The following is a 16,317-nucleotide window of genomic DNA, read 5'->3' as shown; positions in this document are numbered from 1 at the left end:
GTTTTAATTTTGGACTTAAACAGCATGACAAGGAGCCTTTCAGACTCTTGTTTCTTCTGCTGGCTGTATAAGAAAGCAAAGCAGTTTACCCTTTTTGTAAAGGGCTGACTATAGTCCAGCTTGTATTCTTGGTCTCTTTTTCTTTTTAAGGTTTTTTAGATAAGAAGTATGCTATCCTTGGAAAAATTGAGCTTCTGTAACCAGAATTGCATGTCTAAACATTTTCTTGTTTTAAAAGCTTAGCACAGTTGGCACAGGATGTATTTTGGATTTCCTGTGCCAGAACTAGTAAGGAAGTTGGTTTTTCTAAAACACAAATGTAGACCTTCTGGAGGTCACAATCTGAAGTCTTTTTAGTTTTGCTGTAGTTGGTTCTGCATTGGTTAAGAAGTGCTATGACATGACACTGTGTGTGTCATGGAAATTTTTCTTTTTGAGATTAACCAGAACTTAGCTTTAACATAAGTTACTTATTTTCTTTTAAACATAACTTTAGAGTTGAAAGGTTTCTTCACAAGCTTCTAAAAATGGTTACTGGAGTACATGCAGTATATAAAACTGATGCAATGCTTCTAGCTTTATGATGACTAATAAGACAAAAGTGATTTGAACTATTAAATATAACTTTAGTGTTTGTTTTGGTAGTGTGGAATACCTAGAATACAGACTTTCTATACTTAGCCTCCTTATCTCTTCGTAAGGCTTAAGCCTCCAGCACCTTGGCATCTGCTGGGAGGATGGCTGGCTCTGCATTTCCAGAGCAGAGACCAGGGCTCTTCAGTTACTGTGTAGTCGAAGATAAGCACAAATCTAGGGTGTTGCTTGCCCTTCCAGTCTGCATTTCCTTTTCCTTTCAGCTGTTCTTGGGCCTCTTTCTTAACTTTAAAGTGTCTTCAGCTAATTTAAACCTGTCAGTGTGAAAATCTGAGTTTTGAAATAAAGCACCTGTGTTGCAGTGGAAGGATATAGCTAAGCAGAGCAAACTGGATTTTCTACAGAATAGGCTATTAAGTTAATGGGCTAGGCCCACCTGAGTTGTGGTATTACACACTTTTCTCATGCTTCCACGTAGTGTGCGTTTGTTTTGGGGAAAGAACTGTTGTGAATGAGATGAATGATTCTTTCCATACGTGGACAGTATCAAGAGTGAAGACTTGATTGTGTGATTATGAGTTATTATATTGAACTCCCAGTGGGTTTTAGTGGAAACAGAAAATACCGCTGCCTGCCTGGGTATGAATGTTGACTTCTCTAGAATTCATTCCAGAAAAGAAAAATGTAAATTGCATAAGTGATGGCTAATGTGAACCTGGTCAACTGAGGGAGATGTGCTGGAGAACAGGAAGAAAAACCCAACAATACACAGCTGAACAGCTACAATGTTAAAGGAAACCAAAATGTGTTTTAAATAGTTCATAATTTTAAATGATGTTGGATAGGAGTAGTAGCAGGAATGTTGATCAGAAGCAACTTTAAACATAGTTCCCCAGTCCTGGTTTCCTGGAAGAGAAATGAGTAAGCAATGCTGCCTTGATAGTTTAGGCTGTTGTTTGTAGATCCAAGTGTAAGTGAATGTGAAGAAGTGTTATGTGGGTTTGTATGAGGCAGGCGAGTAATTTTGTTCTTTGCCTGATGTCTGCTTTTGTGCTCCACGTGCTGATTGATCGCAAGAAAATCTATTTCCTTTAGACTCGCTAGAAGATTGAATGAGCTACTGCCAAGTCACTTGTTCTCTTCTTGTGGGTAGATAAAAATGTTGATAGAAGAATTGCTGATTGTGAATTACCACAGGAAAAAAATTTTTTTTTTTTTAAAGATTGACTCCTGCGATCTAAGCCATATCTATACAACTTTTTAGAGTAGTGCTAAAGCTACACTTTTTACATTACAAGCATAAATTGGCATTACTGCTGGGAGGAATTGGTCCTCTCTGTCTCCTGGTGTGTTTGAACTGAGGCAGAGGATTGATCTAAGTTTAAAATTAACCAACCCAAAAAATTAAAAAGGGGGCAGGCAGCATGGTAGCTGGGGACAATAGGTTTTTTTGGTGGGTTATCCTGCTGTAAAGGTGACTAGTTTTCTGGCACTGGTTCGGGAGAGCTGATCCAAAAGTGAACTAATAATTTTGTTTTCTGATGGTGGTTTTGTGCTCACTCACTGGTATGTGCAAAACTGCCGGTGCAGGAAAGAGAGCAGAGCTTGTGATCACTGATGAGGAAGACACAGGCAGTAGTTCTGATTTAAATGGTTTAAGTTACTGTGGGATTGCATGCTCAGAATTTGGGTCCCTCCTGTAAATTGCGGTGTGAAGCCCTATTTGCTCACTGACCTTTTAGTCACTGTTAAAAAGCATCAAAACTTTGGAAATACTTGATGGACACGCATAGTTGCTTCATGACTAACTTCTCTGTGTTAGAAGACTGTGCCTTTAATAAACAATCAGGCCATGTTTTAATTTTGGCAGCTGAGAGAAGTAACTTTTTTAGCCTGAGAATTTAAGAATATATTAGTGATCTGGTTGTGTCAAAGAGAATATCAGCCCTTTCCACTAGCATCTTGCATTAATTACCATGTTGCAGAAGATTCCATGTCTGAGTTAGACAAGACCCATATTTTGAATTAGTTCTTCATAAGTGTCTTTTCTAGCTTTGAATTTAGTGCTTTCTGTAACACCACTGGTTTGGTACTTCCCTTTTGTCTTCATTAGAATGCTTTTTGTTGCATTTGTTGATTAAACTTAGTTTGATTTCAGTTTTGACAGCATAGACACAGCTTTATGAAGTTAAGGGAATCCACTTGAAATTCAAGTTCAGGATTAAGTTTCAAAGTGATCTGGTATAAAAAACCCCTTGATGGCTAGTAGTCTTAGGACTGTGCATGGAACTTCAGGAACAACATTATTTCTTTCTAGTAATCTCTAAAATTGTTAGAGGTTCTTATTGCTGTTTTTAGCCGGTAGTTTATTGTGCCTGTGCTGGTACGGCATCTTACATATACCTTACTTGCTAAAACTTCATGTTCTGTTTAATATGCTAAGGGTATTCTTCCAGGCTTTTGCACTTGGGAGGCTGGGGAGACTTACCTCTTCTTCTAAAACCTATTTGTACTTTCATGCTAGCTATTCCAGCTAATCTCTCTGTACCTAATGTCCTCCTCACTCAAAAATATTTGTGCTTGGCTGTTTCTGTGGTTCACAGCTCCCCATCGGTGTTGTAGCTGAGCTTGTCAAAAAACTGTTGATCTCTCTTCTGTGCATCATTAGTAAATGGTGTGGTGAAATTTACTAGGAAGTAAATTTATTACATAGATGGCCCCTACAGTGTCCCCAGGTAAACTTGTTTAGCTGGTTCTACTCTTAAAAAAAACCAGTTTACTGGGCAGAAAGATAATCTGGAGTGCATTGACTTCTGTGCATCTGAGAGCTGCAACCTCATGGATCAGCTTCCCAGGTTGGAGATTTTAGGTAGGCGAAGGAGAGAATAGCACTAGAATAGGTAGGCTGAGCAAGGAGGTTCAGAGGCTGAGTTACAATCAGTTGGGTACAGTGGCGTCTGGCGCACTGTTTTTTATGGCAGAGCAAAGAGCACAGCTTCACGTGTGGGCTGGGATGGTGATTGCCAGGTTGCAGCTGTTACCTCTTTCCTAACCTCTGTCTTCTCTCCAACTGATTGTGAAAAAAGAGGAAAGAGGGGAAAATGTAGAGATAGCAGGCCTGGCCTACTGTCAGACTTCAGTTCTTCTGTGTTCTTGTCCCACCAAAATACCGTGTGTTTTTTGGTGGGACCTTCCTCTTCAGGTTTCTGTGGTTCCTCTGTAGCTAGTGGTTGTCATCTTGTATAGGATATGGGTAAGCTCTTTCATCAAAATGTGGGTAAAGCTTTCCTGCTATTTTGATGCTTCTTAGAAGTCCTTGAAAATGTAGGTAGTAGACATTTTAGGGGTCCAGAAATGTTTTTTAACACTTGGACAGTGAACTAGGCCAAGGGGAAGAATGACTGATGAGGGGAAGGAAAGGAAAGTCATTAAAATAGGAACTTCCTAAACTGGTTTTACCATGTGCTGGAGCTACTGCTCTTAGTCAGTTTAGGTGGTCCCCTGAAAATAAGGGGTAATTTTGATCCAAACACGAAGCCCATCATGGGTAATTCTGATGTTTGGACAACCAGTGTATTGGTGATTTAGGATTATAACTTTTGTGCTCTGGTAAACTTGTAGTTGCATGGTGACTTACATTTACCACATAATCTTGTCATTAAAATAAACATCACTATGTTCTCAGTCTGTAGCACTTGACCTCCTCCAGTTCTTGTAATACAAAATAATATTCATAGTCTTACTCAATAAAAACCCCAACAAATTGGAAAAGCCTCAGATACTGAGGTCCTAATAAAGGGGGGGGGAATCTATGTAGAAATATGCCGCATGTAAGAAATAGTTTCTAACAGTTCACATAGACATGTGCTTTGTGGATGGTTAAGTAACACAAAAATTTTCATGCTTTGTTGGTACTATGCAACATGCAAAAATAAAGCCGTTCACTGTATCAAGAAACTTGTAAACTGAGGCTGGTAACCAAAATTGGAGGCAATAAATATTTGTTCTTGTTAACATGGAAATAAATATTCCTGTGGGTGATAACAAGGAAGTTATCTGAGTAACTTGAATTGGGTGATTTTCATGGCAGTAACTATGATTAAGGGGGAAACAGAAGGAATGTGTGGTCGCAGGTTGGCAAAAGCACAGGAGGATTGGGTGGACAGGTGGGCTGAGTCAGAGAAGGAAACAAATGGAGTATTTAAACTTTCTCCTCACAGACAGGGAGTGACAGGGTATTTCTTGAGCGATCAGGGTACGCAGGGAAGCTGGGATTCTAGGGCATCTTTAGGCAAAAGTGAGAAAGTAGAGACAACATTTTGAATAATGTGTAACGATTTGGCAATAACAGCCTCATCTGGAGTGAGTCTTTAGGTAAGTCCTTGTCTTGGCATTTGGAGCTACTTCACTAGATACAGAAAAGATAGCAAAGAATTGCAAGTCCTACTGAAACACATAGTCGTAGATGAACTGTGGCTTACTTGCGTGTGTTAGGGAAACAAATTCTCCTGTAAGGAAATTTGGGAAGTAAATGATATTTAACTTTAACTCCAGTAGTTTTCTTCTTCAACCGTAGTATTTTCTAATGTGACAGACTAGTGATTGGCGGCTCCTCTGCTGTTGCTGTTAAATGGTGTTTTCTCTCCTAGGGTTTGGACGTGGCAGAGGGAGAGGAGCGGGGAGGTTTTCAGCCCAAGGCATGGGGTAAGAAACATGCAGAGCACAGATTTTGGCAAGGATCAAAGTCAGTGGCAATATTCATTAACAATATTGCCACTGTATGTATTAATACTGCTGTATGTTTGATAAACCAATGTGGATGCAAAAATTCACAAATCTGTTAGATGATTAATGGATTATTTTTGTCTTAAACCAGTATTTCTAAGTAGGCACACCTATACAAACCCATTGTATGTTCACTCAATGATAATATTGCAAACTTGGAGAACCTGTTTGTGCCTATCAGTGGCAGCCACATAGTGCCTTGGAGGCTGAACATTTTGTGTGGTGCATATAGTCCTAGGTCAACTTAAAAATAGATTTGTTTCAGTGTAATGTAGAATGTGCAAGTTCTATATAAAACCAGAAAGTCTAGCAATTACAAACTTTCTCTTGATTTTGAGGTTTCATGCTTTAGATGTTTGGACGTATGTGGACCCTAAAACAGTATCAAAAGAAGTTACTCAGCAGCTTTAAAGTTTGTTCTCAGTTGGAATAACTTGCTTCATAGAGGTGTAGCCTCCACTACTTTCACTCAGTGTTTGCCTTTAATGACATTTCATGTAATATTGGTGATGTCATGATGAACGGAAGGCTCATTCTACTTCTCTAATAATCCTTCTTGTTCATACTTGTAGATGATAAACTGAAAAGAGGTTTTTCTTCTGTAATCCTTTTTCACCTTTTAGCTGCATCTGTGTGTTTTGGCACTGGTGTCAGGAGCGCATTCTGAAATAATCTTACTGATGTTGCAACTCCTGTCCTGCTCAGGTCTGGTGCTCTGAAAGGATATGATACTGGTTTCTCATCGGTCAGCCACATGCTGAGTAACAGTCAGCTGAGAGGGCTTATCATTGTGCATATAAACTAATGCTTTATAAGACTGGGAGGAGTAGGTATGCTGCTAACTGCTTTTTCAGGAATTGTTGTTTTGGTTCAGTTTCGCTACAGAACTTTTATTTTTCCAATCTACTCACTTTTTTCCTCCTCATACTTCTTTTCTCTCTTCTCCCTTTTTTATCTGTGTCTGCTCATAGAGGAAAAATTTCTTTTGAAGTCAAAACTATCACGATAAATTATGTGGAAATCGAGATGTTAAATCTAATACAACTTCAGCTAAAAATTATGACGCTTGTGTTCATTGAATGACCCATGTGTTCTCTTCCATTTCTTAACTTTTAAAACTCTAGGACATTTAACCCTGCAGACTATACGGAGTCTTCTGCCACTGATGGCTTTGGGACAAAATCAGAGATTTGGGAGACTGGTCAGAATGATGCAGATGATGGAACTGGTAAGATGCTTCAAGAAGTGGAAGGATTGGAATGAAGACCTGTAGCAAATTGTAGTTAAAATAACCATTCTGTTAGTGTTAACTTCTGAAAATGTGAATACATCTCACATGACACAGATACTAGTTCATTTTTATAGCTTAACTGCTACTAATGTGCAGAGCACATGCTATAGCCTGAGTGACTCTCTGGTTAGAATGAAGGGAAGGCAATTTGCAATTTTTTTGGTTTAGTACTAACAATCCCTTGAGAGACAAAGGGATTTGAAGAGTTATTGGAAGAACCTTGTATGTGAAGAACTGTTCAGATATCTTAAGTACTGCTTAAGAGTTCACCTAATATAGTTAAGGAGTGTAAGTCCTACTAAAAGTGATTGGTCCACAGGCATTGGGCAATAGGTTGTGAAAATCTAAGTAGAAGAAGAAAAAGAAAAGAAAAATAGTTTACAAATATGAATTCACTCAGTGACACTGGGATGGCTTTGGAAGCCCCACCTGTACAATGCAGGAATGTGAGGATGTGAGTCTCTGGGATGGAGGAGAGTTCCAAGATCTGCCACCTTTGAAGAGAAGAATTATTAACTAAAGCACAAGTAGGCACTTGAATGGAAGCCAAAGAGCAGTGTGCCTGTCTGAAGATGGAGGCAGCTGTGTGTTTCTGTATGAAGTTTCAAGTGTGAAGTACCGCCCTCCCAGCAGTAGGCAAGAGACAGGCATAGTGTGGAAAGGAACCACTTAACAGTGGTCTCGTGGTGATTCAGAAATGAAGAATGTGACCTGCTTGTCTGTAATTGGGAAAACAGGATACTTTGCTGCTTCCCATATTCTGTGACAGGAGATGAAGACAAAGGAAACCTTCTGTCAGGATGGAGAGATTCATGTACATTATTGTCCACATTTGGGAACCACCAAGTGATAGGGAGAGAGATTTTTTATTTTATTTTTTTTTTTAATCTCAGCAAGGATCACTCTTCCGATCTCTTCATTGCTGAAGCCTACTCAGTTGGTTTTTCATCAACCCCTGTGTCAAGTGTGGAAGGAAAAGACTGATGCTGGAGGCCAGGGTGTGCTCTGTTGAGCTCTGCTGTGAGCCTGTTGAGATGCAGCTTCCTAAACTTCACACAAGCCATCTTCCACTTAATCAGAGAAGACAATAACAGGCTTAGAGTTTAGGAGGGCTTATTAGGCAGCTGTCTTGTCACTCTTGAGTGCCTTCTAGTCCAGCGTGGGAGAGTGGCACTGAGTATATTAATGGTTGTTGAAAGGGAGCTCTTTTGCCAAATACGGCATCTTTCCAAGGAGCTACTTTTGAAATGACTTGGTGCTGTAGCGCAAACAGAAATGCACTTTTACTTTCACTCATGTTAGTTTTTCATATAAGTTTATCAGATAACAAGTTAGAAGGACACCTAATGACTTGAAAATTCCTCTAGGACTACTGATACTGTTGTTTGCTATATGGTAGCAGCGGGCAGGGTATGTTGTCACAAGTATTGCAGAAGCAATAAGGTTAACTAGCTAAAGAAAGAAGACATACAAGAAAGGCATGAGGAGACTGGACCAGAGGTAGAAAATTCACTGGTTAGTTATTAATGAATACAACTGGAGGGCTGTGGCTTACAGATGACTTTGACTTGTGCTCCACTTCCCAAGTGAGCTTGAATGTTTTGTGACCCGCCCTGCTAACTCTGGGTAGCCTTCATGTGCCGCCCCTATAGCAACTTCTGTTCCTTCTTGTAGGCATCTTCTCAGTCTTCAATAATGGAAGAATTCTGCCTGGGAATAAGAGTAGCTTGCTGTGGCTAAACACATCCTCATAAGAGTATGAATGTGTCTACGTGAGGGGTTTGCCGCTGAGAAAACATAGTGGTGGAAGTTCAAAGTGTACTAGTTGACGTGTGGAACTTCTTTTTGGATGGCAAGTGTGTTTTTGCTCTTAGGCTGTGCACATGTCACCGGGAACTGCACTGAACTTCAGTAACACAACTTAAGGCATGTATGGAAAGTTGGGGAGCATGGTATGGAGAAGGTGGTGAGAGGGGGCATTTGGGAATTTTCCCTGACCTTGTCAGAATAATGGTTCTTAGGGGTATGAATGAATGAGTATCAGTGTGGGGAGTTCCTGCAAAATCATTTGGTTGGTGGAAATTGAAAGTAAACTAATTAAGTGTGCATGTTTTTTTTGGGTGCTAAGTGCCTTTTTGCTGCTAATCTTAATTTACTTTCAGTGCAAATAGAAAAGGCACCATAACTGACAAAACAAAAATGTGTCTCTATATGTGACTATAGGAAGAGTGTTTTATTGTACAGTGTTTCTTCTTTAGACAAGCCGTAGGAATGCCTGAAATCAGTCCCTGAGCCTAAAAGAAGAGATCTCTTTAAAAAGAGTGGGCTTTAAAATTGAATCATTTAGTTTTGTCCAAGTGGGAAGCACTTTCAGCCTTGTGGTGGAAAGCATCTTGGGGGTTATTAGAGGACACTGCAGCTGGGGTAGTAGTTTTAAAGCAGAAGAGAGAGTACTGGGAAGGAAGATGGAAGCAGGGGTAGGAGGAAGAAGTGGCAGACAAGGTGTGGGGTTGGAAGCACGTTGTACAAAGTTGAGCTGTTGATTTGGCTTGCTAATCACAAATATTAGCATTCAGTTGGTTTTTTCCCTTAATTTACAGTGCCATTATGTTAGTTACAAATCAACAGTCCCAGTAATAAATAAGTTACCAATGTGGAGTTACTAAAGATGTGAATGAGGGGGATGTATATGTATGGAAACCCATAAAGCCAGCAGTGGGCTAGTGAAGGATGTCAGGTAAGAGTATACAGAGAGGAAGGGCAGGATGGAAATCCCTCTCTCTATTCCTCATTACCCAGTCCCATTTCTTCTTTCATCTAAAAAGAAAGAAAGAATTAGCTCATACTAGCTATTTGGAAAATTAGTCTCTTTCATCTGCAGTTACATTAAAAAGGAGATAACTGGACAACTACCTGGAGAAGCAAAACCAGTTTTGCGTATTAAAATGTTTTCTGAAGACGTCATGCAAATAGAAACTCTCTGTGGAGTTCTGAGTATTTACTAAGTATTACCTCTTTAAGCCAGTGCTGGGAGAGGATCAATATGAACATTTTCAATTAAAACAAAATGCACTACTTGTTTCCAAAATGTAGTTGCCCCCATACATGTTCCGAAAGCACTCTAAAACCTCTTGTCCTGAATTGTGGCAGATGCCAGAGAATCACAGTAGCCTGGATGAAAGGTGTTTCTAGGTGCACCATTGTGTAATCCTATAGAAAAGCTAGCTGGTTCTGTGGAGGTAAAATTTAGTGGTGTTGGTTGAAATAAAAAGAGAGTAAAAGGCGAATCATTAATGGTTCATAACATTTAAGTGTAATGGTATTCCAAATAATTCAGCATTGGTTTTCCTGCATCCTAATTTTTATAGAAGTAATGTACAACTGAAAGGCAAAGAGAAGGGACAGGTGGGAGGAAGCAAAATGTCCAGTCTTCATCCAAAAGGGAGTTAACTTGAACAGCGTGATTGATATTTTCTTACAGGCATGCTAAGTGTTTAGTATGTTACATTTTTGTATGTACAAGTCAGTGGGAGATCCTGAACAACAAATCACAGCAGTCCTTATAAATAAATTATGTTGGAGGTGGTCACTTCTCCAAGTAGGCTATAAAAATGGTATTGTATTCTGGTAATTTACTGATACCTCTACTTTGATAGAGTTTCATAAATTTCACAGAAAGACTTCCTTAGTTATCTTGGTTATGAGCAGCCTTAAATGACTCTGAAACTGAAGAATGACAAGAAAGAAAAAATAAATTACAGTGTAACTGTCAAGGCGGAAGAAGGGAATTGTGTAGCTTGGAAATTACAATGAAGTTGGTGTTTGTTTAGAACTGCTGTAAAAGTCGGAAGGAACATTTTAAGGACATTTGAGTCATTCTAGAATGTGGCTGTAATCCGGAAGAAAAGGATTAGTACATAAGTTTGGGATAGAATTATTAGAATAGAATAGAACCAAAAATAGAATTTTTGGGGGCTAATATTTATTGCCAATTATTCAAAAGAGGAACAAAAATCAAATAGTGTGACAGGAAGTGAGGAATTGGAGGAAAATAGCTGAAGACTTACCAAAAACATACAGTATGCATTTTATTGGCTTTATAACTTTCTAAAACTAAACTTGTTACAAAGGGAAACTGGAAAGAGTCAGAGATAGCCATCTAGGTTGAAGCTGCTGTGACAAGGATCCTTGAAAACACAAAGCATAATGCCAGTGGAAAACAGAGAACTCTTAAATTGTTATGCTTTGCAAGGCATGGGGGTAAAGGTTGGGAAGAGGATATATGGAGTTGCAATAATGCCAAGGTGGATTTTGGACTAAAAGGAAATAGATACACTTGTGGCAAGGTCGGACTTAGAATCCCATCAATAGGAGGAAGGCTTTAGCAAACTGCATTTAATGTAGAGAAGAGCAGTGTAATAACTGAGGCTGGAAGCATTCAGTTGGGAAGGTAGAGTGTTAATAAGCAACAATAATAAACTTAGCAGCTTGGGTAAACTAATAAAAGGGTGAAGGGTTGTGTTCAATATTTAAAAAGAGTAAATGCACAAAACCATGTTCATAAGTAGGAGCAAGAGATAAATGTTTAAACTGTATGTCAGGAAAACGTCTCAAGTATTATTCCAAACAGGCTCGATCTCCTAAAAGTGGTGGCAGATGCTCAAGAGTTGGGCTTGACTTGTCTGAGCTCTTTTTGTGTTTGTTTTAGCAGAATCTGAGCTTCATTGGTAGAGTTCTGGCACCAGCATGTGGTTGGTCTTCTACAGAGGCAGGCCTTGCTCAGACTGATGGGAGATAAATATAAGCAGGGCAAATACCAGGATGTATTTCTTTAAAGAAGAAATATCGGAGGAAGGGATCCTGTGCTGATCAGGAGAGGGGAAAGAAAATCAACTGTTTCTCTAAAAACTGCTGCTCATTGGACTTTTCCTCCTTTCCAAAATTTCTGTGGAAATGTGTGGATTAGCCTAGAAATTTGAGGCATTGTAGTAATTTTGCTGTGCTTGGATATGATTATTAGTTATTTTTCAAGTGCCTCCATATTTTGCAGCATGTAGAAACCTCCTGGTTAGGGGCTGTTTGGTAACATGTGAGCACAAGATGTTTCAGGCAACTCTATATTGCTCCACAGAGCCAACAAAGAGTGGATGTTACCTTGCTCGAGACCTGCCAAATAATTTTGGATTCCAAGGTATAAACCCTCTCTCTTCTCCACACCATGTGTATATCTTCGTGGTAGGCCTGTTTGCCTCACTGGATTAGTGCCATTCGACCCTCCTCTGCCCAAGATGCTGCTTTGTAAAGGTGTATGAAAATATGCACTAATGTAGCGATGGCATTAGTATGAACTGGATTTGATGCTGTCTTCATGGGGCTTGTTTCTGGATGTATGTGTCTCAAAGGGTTCCTGGTTAAGTAAAAGGAGCTGATTAAAGCAGTAGTTCTTTCGCTTTTATACTTGATCAAAGGTGGTGGTAGCAGGAACTTTACTGCTGGTGTTTTCTTCGCTCGTGGTTATGTAGTTTCAGTGAAGGCTCTGGTTGTTGCTGGGATAACCTTCCCTATGCTTACGCTGGTGGCAAGGCCCTTCAGTCCATTTATTGCTTTTGCATGTCTGTGCCTGCTGTTTCCTATGGAAGGGATCAGGTTTTTGCATCCGAAGGATCATTTCCTGTAGTTTTCCCCTTGCCACACGCTGGGGACTGCGTGCTGTGCTCTAATGTTCGCCAAATAAACTCTGCCACAAGTTATGGGAAGAAATGTTTTGCAGCTATGGTGGACACTTATTGACTCTTCTGCTGCCATTATATATGTTTTAAAATAAAATTGCTATATCAGGGGAAGGGATTGGGGTTGTTCTGCCCTGAGGAGAGAGTTAATGGGTTGGAAAGGAGCCTCCAGAGGCATAGGTTGGGTCTGGAATTTGAATATGTTGAAAGTAGTATTATGGATGTTGGAGCATGTTTTGTGGTTGTGTTTTGTTCAGGTTCTGTATGAATTTGTGCATGAAGCTGGGAGATCTTGTGGGAGGGTTGAGTAACCTCTCACTGTCATTGGGGATGTAGGAGGAAGTTCTTCCAATGTTTGGGATTAATCACTGGTTGCAGACACGCATTTGTGCAAATTATGTCTGGTACCGTAGTGGCTAAGAAGTTCCTGAAATCAAAAATTAACAGAGGGGAGGGGGAACTCCCAAAATTTTAAATCTTCAAACCAATTTTCTAGAGCTTCCCATGTTTCCAAACACCATCTCCTCGCTTTGTGTTCCACTAATAATGAAAACAGGATTGCTTATAAAGCAGAAGGGTTTAAATACGACATTGTGCTTTTAGCTTGTAACTGTTTTCTTTCCTTCCCCAAATTACAATAGGAGCATGGAAAAACTCAATAGAAGAATGGACAGCAGAAGACTGGAATGAAGATGTGAGTGTACCTTGTTGGATAGACTGATTGGTTATTTACCCTTTTCACAGTTTCTGTGTTGTCTTCAAAAAACTAGATGTTTGAAGTAATACTTTGCTGTATGCATGCAATGATATTTCTTAGTATGTTTCTTGCTGTAATTCCTGTTTAAAAAAAATATATTTAGATAATTTTACTTTTAAAATAAAATTGATTCAAGAAATATTAATTTATTTTGCTGGGTGGACAATACGTAGATAATAAAATTTTAAGTTTTATCCCAAATCAAGTATTTGTGAATTATAGTTCTTCACTGCTTGATGCTGATGGGTGTTAGCTGCATCTTTCCCCTACTATTGTGTAGGAATTTAAAGCCATATTATCACAAGACTTTAAGTAATTAAGTACTGAAGCTTACTATCAACTTTAGACTCCTTGTTTGATGTTTTTTGTTTGAAATCTGCATAATTGTTCCACTTGGCCACTTCATGTTCATAATAGTAAAAAAAGCAGCTAGTAGTATGCTGAAGTTAGCACTTAATTGCTTCATTCCTGTTGTTTCATCATGATGTGCTGTCTAAGGTACTACAATTTTTGTTCTCGTTCTTTATTAGGCAAGAGATATCTTCATGTCTGCAAAATATTTGGCATTAGTGATCATCATGTGAAAATTGCATTTGTGATTTTAAGTTTTCAGTTATTGTATTAAAGCTTAAGCAGTTCAGAAAACAAACAAGGTAGCAAGAAGATGGAAAGGAAAACTTAGCTTTTAAGAAGTTTTTAATCTTTTCTAGGAGTATCCATTATTTCAAGTTTATTTTCAGAAGAGTAAGAGATTATCTTGGAAGTCATCCCTTTTGCTGCCTCCTCTAGGGTGGCTTGTCAGTGTTATCTCTAGATACGCATGAATGTTTCATATAACAGATATGAAAACTCTGTCCTTACCTAGTGGAAGGGCTGTGTCTTTCAAGAAAATTAAAAGAAACTCTAAAATTCCTAGGTTTTCTGTATCAGTTACTGCAATCAAAAGCTGGCATATTTTTTAAACCTGTACTCTCTTCCTGCAGTGTATGCTAGAGGTGGACTAAGGGCTAAGGATAGTGAAAATTTCTGGCCTTGTTTCTCACCTCTGTTTGATACAATACAGCATTTGTAGTACGGGAGGGGTGTTGAGCAATGCTGACTAGGGATAGAATTTTTAAAAATTAATTATTAAACCTGAGTAGTTTGCACATGAATCTTGAAAGAGCAGCAGATGAAATCTTTAGCCTGTTGTTAATTTTTATTAATTTTAGAGTCCTGGAAAAATCCCTGTAGTCTAGGAGGAAGTTGTTCATGTACTGATGTTCAGAAAGAGTGAATGAAATGGCGAGCTGCAGACATGTTAGCCCAAAACATGCCTGGGAACAAAAGAAAGGAAAAATTGATTCATCTGATTTTTAAAAAAGAGAAGCTTAAGAATACGGCTTGTGCCATTCGGTGTAGTTTTATGGAAAATGGGACCACTTCAAATAAACCTGATCTTGGTCTTTAAGTAAATTACAAGTTAACCGTGAAGATAGACTACGTCTTTGTAAGAGATTTGATCTACATATTTTCTAAAAATAATTACATGCTATCACAAAACACATTAAGTGGATTAAAATCTGCCTTACCAGTTTTGGCAAATAAATCTGCAGGAGGACCCTTATTGAACATGGGCATTTCTAGGAGGACTATAAAGGAATCCAATCCCAGGCGAGATGCCATCTAGTGTCTTTATCAATTATTTGGAAGTAAAAATAAAATCACTGCTGAATAAAAGGTGTAGGAAATCAAAAAATTATTGGAATGGCAATTAAAAGTAAGCCAGTCATGCAGAGAAATCTGGACCTTTGCTAGACTTGACCTGTTCAAATGAAAAATGCTTTAATATAGTCAAGTGCCCATTTGTTTTATAGGAATAAAGGCACACCTCCAGAACAAGGGGCTGTTTTCTGGAAAGCAGCACCTGAAAAATTTTCAGGATTGTAGTGGATGATGCAAAAAGAGCAGCTCAGCATGATCTCCTAAAGGGCTGATGCTGTGGCAAAAAAAGCTATTGTAGTCTTTTTGCCTGTAGACACTCTTCCCTGTCTCTTAATCATTCTTGATTTATATTTCTGTATGTGGACTCTCCTGAACTTGATTCTGAAGTACTGCATCCAATTATTCATTGCTTTTACAAAACAAAAATTGTGGAAAATAGCTGAAAAGTATTTACTGATAGAAGAGGTCCTTGAGAGTGAGATTTTTAGTTTACTGAATCTGAAAAGGTTACTTTATTAGCATATAATGGGCTCTGGTTTTAGTCTGGCAGACAAAGGCATAATATGAACCTGTGGCTGGAAAATGGAGCCATGCATTTAAATGTATAATAAACAATTCTAGCAGCATGACTAATTATTAAAACAACCAAGGAAGCTAATGTATTTGCTGTCTGCAGATAAAGACCAGATGTTTTTCTGAAGAATATTTTTGTTTAAATGTGGTGTTCTCTAGTCAGATACAAGTTATGAGCAGGTGAGTGAAATTTAATGTTGTTTGACCTGAGAAGGATTAGATTTTTGTGATCTAATAGTCCTGGCTGGTATTTATCTTTAGTAGTGAGTATTGAGCAAGTATAGTAGGTTGTCAGCATGCTCTTAAATAGAGTGGAAACTAGTTGCAGTGAAAATAGGAGCTTGTATTTTGTTAAAGGGATATTCAGGGCATGGACAATGAAGGACCAGACAAATGTTGAGGTACTGTAGATGTCTCTGGGTTTTCCTGTTAAAATTGTGATTGTATTTTCCTGGCTAAAGAAAATAAAGTTTAACTACAGAAACTATCAGAAGGGGAGAAATAGAATACATACAAATTGCTGGAAAGTGGATGAAGGCAAACATTTTCTGTACAATATTGGTAGTCTTAGTTTTTATTTGAAACAACAGCAATGCTTTAAAAAAAGAAAAGAAAAGAAAAAAAGGATATTTTAGCGGGAGTGTTTCCTTTACCAGGAAGCAGCACGAGAACTTGTTTTATTTTTTTATAACTTCAGTACATCATATCAAAACAGTAATAAGGTTTTGTTATTTCTGATTTGTTGATGTTGAGTTTTTATGAGGATGTCTTCCTGTTCTCTTCACCTATCAACTGGCCATAGGAGCTGGTAGCTAGTTGTTAAACCTATTGTCTGTTTGGTGATTGGAGAATGATTTTTATCATAGGAACAGGAGCTGAAAAGC

The 16,317-nt window shown here is 38.6% G+C and overlaps 1 protein-coding gene across 6 annotated transcripts in view; it reads left to right on the top strand.

Moving 5' to 3' along the window:
• The window catches only part of UBAP2 (ubiquitin associated protein 2), a 69,533-nt gene that overhangs the window by 15,950 nt on the left and 37,266 nt on the right, over positions 1 to 16,317 (top strand). For 5 of the 6 annotated variants that reach the window (XM_072858734.1, XM_072858732.1, XM_072858733.1 and 2 more), the window contains 3 exons: positions 5,244 to 5,298; positions 6,504 to 6,607; positions 13,041 to 13,093. In XM_072858734.1, coding sequence (XP_072714835.1) covers positions 5,244 to 5,298; positions 6,504 to 6,607; positions 13,041 to 13,093 — 212 coding nt within the window. The remainder of the gene's footprint in view (positions 1 to 5,243; positions 5,299 to 6,503; positions 6,608 to 13,040; positions 13,094 to 16,317) is intronic. The other variant, XM_072858735.1, reaches the window with a different exon arrangement.

Source organism: Ciconia boyciana, chromosome 4, assembly GCF_034638445.1.
Source record: "Ciconia boyciana chromosome 4, ASM3463844v1, whole genome shotgun sequence".
In the NCBI taxonomy this organism is placed as follows: domain Eukaryota; kingdom Metazoa; phylum Chordata; class Aves; order Ciconiiformes; family Ciconiidae; genus Ciconia; species Ciconia boyciana.
The sequence above is the reverse complement of the archived record's forward strand: the minus strand, read 5'-3'. Positions and strand labels throughout refer to the sequence as shown.